We start from the raw sequence: 7277 nt of genomic DNA, 5'->3' as shown, positions 1-7277 counted from the left end.
AAATGATTCTTTTCATAAAAACATTTTTGAAATCATAGTCATAGATTCATAATGCATGCACAATTCTTCAAAGAGTGCCAAGAGGAATGAAGTCATGTTAAAACCCCTATTTTTTGAGAAATTAAACAACAGTACCTAAAAAGTTAAATCAAATTGACTATAAAAATTAATTATATTTAATTTAATTTGATTTGATATTGAGTAAAAAATAATTATCAAAACAAAATGACACATAAATGTATAAATTAAAAAAATATGTCTATAAATATTGATGATTCTTTTATAGAATGTAATATTTAATAGAACGATATAATGCATTAATTTTTACTTACGTTAACTTATGTGTGATTCTCACATGGATCATAACTTTCTTATTAAGTGTTATTGAAATGCATAAGCAAAAATATTTTAATAAATTATATATATGTCAATTTTTTCAATTAATAATAGAGAATTAGAGATATATTAATTTATCATCAAATTAGATTTACGTACACCCCTATTTGACAAATGATCAAGAGGAACGATATTTTATTGATCAAAGAATGATTGTTTGACTTGATGAGTTCACATTGTAAAAGTGACTCTAATTATTTTGATTAGATAATTATTTTTTAAAATTATTCAATTTTATTATATAAATATGTGAGTTATATATTATAAAAATATTTTCTCTCGTGGTATTAGATAATGATTCGTTTTAACTCATGATCGAACAAAAAAGCGATCCAATGAAGTGAAATGTAAATATCGTTTTTTTCATTAGCAAATGTAAGAAGGTTTTTCAGAATAAAACACTATGAACTATAATTTGATATGATTTTTACTTTTATATTTGCTAATAACAATATTCTTAAGTTTAAATAGCCCGACTAAAAAACTATTTAAGCAAGAAATTATCAAAATATCATCAAATATAAATCACAAAAATCTGAATATTTAAGTTATTTGCGATCAACATTTGTAGCTAACAATAGCTTTCCTAGTGTGGAGGGTGGAGGCTATATGACTTTAGTACATTATCAAAGGTAAAATGCAGGGGGGGAAAGTGCAATTCAAATGGAGTCTTTCTATGCTTTAAGCGCAAAGTGAATAAATTAAACATAAATTTTGACTAATGAAGTCACAAATGAGAGAAAAAATATTCATAAACGTAATTTAAGAATGATAACTATAAAAACAAGCAACCTTGTATAAGGATCAAAGAATTGAAAATTGTTGAGAAAATAATCCCTTATATTTGATGCAGGTTACAAAAATCTCTTAAGTATGCACTTAACAATTAAGAAAATCTCATCAAACCCTAAAATATGCAACACAAAAAATTACATCAAGCACTAAGAAGATATAAACTAAAAGATGCAGAAATTACGCTTTAAAAGTTGCACCAATATCTAGAAATAAGTTAATTATAGTAGGAACTAGGGCTGTACAGGGCAAACCGATAAACCGCACCAAACCGACAAACTAAATCAAACCGGAAAAAAACCCGACTAGTGGTTTGGTTTGACTTGGTTTGGTGTTTGGAAAAAAAACCCGACCATTATAGGGTTGGTTTGGTTTAACTAAAAAAAGTCAAACCGAACCCAAACCGACCCGATTATAGATATACTACTCTTAAATTATGTTATACATAAAAATATTTATTAAAATATAATTTATAAATATTTTTTTTTTAAAATTTTTCATAATTGTTTTTTCTTTCTTACATTTAGTTTTGGACTTGAGAAACCCATCTAAATAATATACAAAAAAAGTCCATCTTATAAAGTTATATTATAAAGTTAAAACTTCAAACAGTGTTCTGCCTCCATCTTATATGTTGATATTTGTACTAGAATTCTTTTTAAGAAGCACCGCTCTTTGTTTTTTATTAAATACTATGAAAACCCGAGAAACCCGAAAAAACCCTAATAACCCGAAAAACCCGAGAAAAATTAATATCGAAAAACCCGACTTTATTGGTTTGGTTTGATTTATAGATTTAATAACCCGACACAAATGATTTGGTTTGGTTTATAAAAAATCCGAACCAACCCGATCCATGTACACCCCTAGTAGGAACTATAAAAGTACCTTTGAATATGAGTTCCCCCTAAAAAAAAATCCAACTATTTCTTTCAAATCTAACAGAGTTTGGTAAAAATTTAATAAAGACAAAGTGTTAACTTAAAGATCAAAATTGTTAAATGCATACTTAAGAGGCTATTTTGAACCAACATCGAACATAAACACAAGGGACCATTTTTGTCATTTTCGGGAAAAAATTGTATTACTACTTGAATTCAAATGAATACTTATTGTTAGTGTTTATTGTCTTCAAGACAGAAACCATAGGTGATAACACAAACCTTAATGCCTCAGGCAGTTTAGCACTCATTCACTAGCTAAGGGTGTTTTTCACAACATTGGGTTCGTCTAAAAAAGGTAATGAGAACCTTATGTGGCGGAACCAAAATTTTCACCAAAGGGGGTTTGAAATAAATTCTCAAGTTATGTGAGGAGTTCAGTATGCAATATATACACATAAATATCCTATCTAACCTCTCATATACAATATATGTTTCCAAGGAAGGGGTTCACCCGAACCCCCTTCCGCCACCCTGGCTCGCCCCCTGCTTACCTTGTTTCAGCAAATCAACTAGGAAATGAATGATAGCTGGAATATATAAATGACAGTGAGACCAATGTAAAATGTTTCCCAGAAATCAACTGAAGGTCCTAGTATCATTCACTTGGCAACCACGGAAATTGTTGAAGTTTATGACAGTACGTTCAAGCCATCAACTGAATTTTCCGGACAATTTTAATGGATGGATATCTGTCTTGAAGGCATCAGAGTATTGTTGCAATCACTGTAGTGGTGCCTCTTTGCATTCTCTCCCATTGTGCATTCAGCGGGCGCACTAATTTAGCAATAGAAACTTCTGTAACTCCATTCTGCCTGCACCTTGATGGTGACAGATTACTCCTCCAGATTTCCACTCTAACCTGAGTCACATCTGATGCAAAATTTTAGGGAAACTGCCATTAACCTGGTGAGAAATTTCATACTCTGAACTGTGAAAGTGCCTTTGTTATTCATACATCATATTTTATCGAAGCCATCCCCACTTCACACTTAGGTGTGGAGATAGTTCTCCAAACTGAGTACTATTTTGCAGTGCCCAATATTTCCACTTTCGAGCGTACAGAAAAATACATTTGTTCCAAGGAGCAACAAGAAATAAATAGCAAAAGCCAGATTTTGCAAATACTGCTACACCGTCCGTCATTAATTGTTCAGCAGTTCAAACCTGTCAAAATTGAGCCAACGTCAGTTTTGCATTTGCTACAAAAGCTCTTTCGAAATGTTTCACAGCATAATTCTAGGAACAGAAGAATGATGAGATAAGAACAAAAATAAAAGAGAGTTGGAAGCCAGAACCAGCGGGGTATGTTTATAAATTTACCAGCCCCCTCCCCCAACACCACTCCACCTAGAAAAAAGATAGACAAAAACAAAAAAGGCAGTGTCTGGTTTGATTTATTAAAAGCCCTTTTAGTATACTGTACAGAGGAAATCGACCTATTTCATTACGGAAAAGGAAACGATTTAAGAGACTCAAAATCATAATAGCTTGAAAAGCTTGGAAAAAGATGCAGAATATTAGTGGTATATCTTACTCAAATCAGCAGGTAGTGAATATCAAGAAAAGAAAATGAAAAACATGGGCAATCACATTTTGAACAAGTTTCACATAACCAAATACTATTTCATGCCTTTAGATGCATCGGTTTGTTACCTCATTTTGACAGAGCGTCAGAGCCCATCATTTCACTCATTGATACATTACATTCAAAGTATGCACTTTTAAATGCTTTGCTGTCATTTTATATCAGAGACAGGACGAACAAGTTTATGATCAGATTTGAGCACATGAAGAGAAGTAACTTTTTTCTCTCCGTGTTTCAGAATGACTACTTCCTCTCTTGGAACCTCTTGGTATAACCATATCACCAGAGGGTAAATTTTTATGTGTTTTAATTCCGGTGCATATAAATTTTCATAATTCTTTGACTTGTTAAACCTAAAAATAAATTTTGCATGTTATCTTTCCAATAAGAGGTACACACTTATTTTGAACCTGAAGGGTTAAGGGCAACCAAACTGCTTTTCCTTTTAGTCTGGAGCAACTTGGGGCTTATTTTGGATCAAACTTCTCAACATACCAACTGGTTTGCAGTTGTTCTCCCCAAATGTGTGAGAGGACAGTTAGGTCTAAAATGGACCCAGAGACCACATATCCATGAGGATTAAGAAAATAAAGACAAAGAAGCACTCATGAACAGGTACAAGACCACAACGAAGCTTATGACACATGAAAAAATAGCTCAGAAGTGCATCCAATGCAACGGGTGTTCACGGTTTGGTGAAAAACCAAACAAAACCAAACCAAACCGATTAAAAAACCATGCATTTGGTTTGGTTTGGTTTTAAACTTTAAGAACTGACAATATTTGGTTTTACTAACAAAAAAAAGAAGAAAAAATAACCAAACCGAACCCATAAATTATATACATAAATTTTAGAATTATTTGAATATATGATATTAGTTTTTCATAAATAATTATAAATATTTTATACCTTTTAATCATTAATTTGATTTTAGTCTACTTATTCACATGTACTACAACAGTTTTGAATTCTATTTCTTGAAAAATATGTCCAAACCCAACACTCTTTAGTCTAATTGTCTATATGTGGTGTGGCGTATTGCGTTTAAATTTTCTTTACTTAGACATCCATCTACTCTTCAATGGCTTGCTCCTTCGACCATTCTATTTAAAGTTGTATATTGCTTTAGTGGATATTAGACATGTGAAATAGAGGAACCTCGATAGTTATACAACTTAAACATGCTAAAACTTCGGAATAGTGTTGAAAAATAATAGAAGATTCAGAGACATTCATCTTGTGATGGTAGAGAGAGATTTGTTGATTCCTAATGTTCATTAGAAATAGTTGTCTCAGGTCACAGTTATTTTTTCTATTATCAAATTATCATTAACTAGCTATAAACCAAACCAAACAGACAAGAACCAAATTGATGGTTTTTAATTTATTTGGTTTGGTTTGGTTCAAGAAATTTAAAAACTGACTAAATTGATTTGGTTTTGGTTTTAATCAAAAACCGATCCAAACCTAACACCCTTAAATGCAAGCTCAATTTTCTCAGGAACGAGGTTCCAAAATATGTGTCTATTGTGCTGTTTGGAAAGTGCAGCCGAAGTATTCTAGCAAAGTGGGACATTTTTCAGAGGTGTACATGATTTCATTCCTCCTAGCTGAGTTTAACCAGCTTTTCAAGAATTACAGAATACGGAGGAGGAACTGTGATTCTGTCATTGTCATGCATTACAAGAAAGCTATACCGAAGCATAGTTCATGATACTGTAGCAATGGTATAGGTTATTTCCTTTTTCGATAGAAGAATTACAATCATTTAGTTTACAACAGGTTAAAATAGAGAAACTAAAGTAGGTCACAGATTAGAAGTGGTCTTACTTTCAACAAAGCTTGGACAAACTTCCGTTCTGCTTTTTGCTTAGTTCCTCGTAAGGAAGAGATTCTTGGATTACCCTATCTCAAATATCTGCTATATTCAGGACCAAAATTGCTATGTCTATGCACAAGGTTAAGCATCCCATGGGCCATGGCATTATGGCAATAGCACAGTAGCCAAGTTCATCAAAAAGTACCCTGTGCATTTGTTTTACTAATATGACTACTTCAGCAATAAATAATGGGCGCTGGGCAGAATATGCACCTTATTTATGATGGGGAACTGTGAATGAAAGACCCCGGTTATAACTGGTAAGAGCGATCGAGAAATGAGAGTGAACACTGAAAACAGATCAATCCATATGAAACGAGTCACTCAACTCCCCTTTCATCTGTTATTTCCAATCTATCCAACAGTGTTCTCTCATGATATTATCCTGCACTTCCATAGGAACCCACATCCTTAGTCTTCTGTCAACCACAATGTATTCTAATGTTTGGCATCCTAGTACCAACTCTTCCAAATCATATCCACTAAGCTTCTCGCAACTTGTCAAAATGAGCTCTTTCAATGACCTATGCTTTGTCAAAGTACGGACGCCTTCACCAGTGACAAATTCACAGCCAGTTAAATTAAGTGCATCCAGATTCTTGCAACCTTCAGATAGAGCAACAACAGTAGCATCAGATACATTAACAAGCCATGACAAGTTCAACCTCTTAAAACTCTCACTTGAAGCAATAGCCTCACCAGCTAAATCAGTCACATTCGGCCCACATTCTGCCAAATTCAATTCCTCCAAGCAACATAATTGCATCAAACTCAGCACTCCACAATCTGTAATCCTATCACATTCAGCAAGAATTAGTTTCCTCAAGGTCATCCTAAGAGGTCCTCCTGCTAATGATTTCAAACCCGAATCGGATACCAACCAACAACCCTGTAGATTCAATTTCTTCAAAGAGCTAACACTTCCAATAGCTCTAAGTGCTTCATCACTAACCTTGTCACAAAAGCTCAAGTCTAAATCTATCAACTTAGGCAAAAAGCTAACAAGAGAAACAACCCCAGCATCCCCAACTCCACTTCTCTTTCTCAAAGAAACTGTATTGAGACAAGAACAACCCATTGCTATGAAACACAAACCATTTTCATCAAAATCATCCAAGACTAAACTTTCATCCCTTTCATCATAAAATCTGTTCTTTTTTTTGAAATTAAGGTTAAGAAGTTGGATTCTGGGGCATTTTTCAGACAAAATTTCAAGATGGGTATTCGTGATTTCTTCAGATGTTTCAAATTTTAGCAAATTTGGGAATCTTGGAAGGAAATTAAGTAGAAGATTGGGTTCAAAAACACGTACAGATGATCGAGTTAAGCCTTCAATTCTGAACCACTGCTTACAAACTTGAGAAATGGATCTTCTATAGGCAGAATCATGAATCCTACTCATTATCGAAGCTAAAAGATCATCTCCCAATTTTTCCATTCTCAATTGTCATACACTACCGATAGCGGCTTTGTTTGCATCTTTTTCTTCATTCATTGTTTGGCTTCTCTCCGAAATAGTATAATACATAAATGTAGGGGTGTTCATGGTTGTTTTAAATATGTTTTGTTGGTCAAAGTAAAAATCAAATTAATTTAGTCGTTTTTAGATTTTTAAAATTAAGTTAAATTAAATTAAAAAGTTAACTATCAACTTGGTTATTGTGGATTTGGTTCGGTTGG

General features: G+C 33.1%; 1 protein-coding gene across 2 annotated transcripts; it reads right to left on the bottom strand.

Annotated features, from left to right (window-relative positions):
- Positions 1 to 3056: 3056 nt before the first annotated feature.
- Positions 3057 to 7103, bottom strand: LOC129889306 (F-box/LRR-repeat protein 4-like). Of its 2 annotated transcripts, none has more exons than XM_055964555.1 (2): positions 5549 to 7103; positions 3057 to 3296 (listed from the first exon to the last, which is right to left on the bottom strand). In XM_055964555.1, exon 1 carries the CDS (start codon positions 7033 to 7035, stop codon positions 5941 to 5943), a length of 1095 nt encoding a protein of 364 aa, XP_055820530.1. In that variant the 5' UTR covers positions 7036 to 7103; the 3' UTR covers positions 3057 to 3296; positions 5549 to 5940. The 2 variants fall into 2 exon arrangements, with proteins under 2 accessions (XP_055820530.1, XP_055820531.1); XM_055964556.1 differs by having other exon boundaries at positions 5811 to 7103.
- Between the last annotated feature and the right edge of the window lie 174 nt (positions 7104 to 7277).

The sequence above is a fragment of the Solanum dulcamara genome, chromosome 5 (genome assembly GCF_947179165.1).
Source record: "Solanum dulcamara chromosome 5, daSolDulc1.2, whole genome shotgun sequence".
NCBI classification, from domain to species: Eukaryota; Viridiplantae; Streptophyta; class Magnoliopsida; order Solanales; family Solanaceae; genus Solanum; species Solanum dulcamara.
The sequence above is the reverse complement of the archived record's forward strand: the minus strand, read 5'-3'. Positions and strand labels throughout refer to the sequence as shown.

Bases quoted from the DNA above. Each gene is read 5' to 3' on its own strand.
- LOC129889306 (XM_055964555.1), bottom strand. From the start codon at position 7,035: ATGGAAAAATTGGGAGATGATCTTTTAGCTTCGATAATGAGTAGGATT.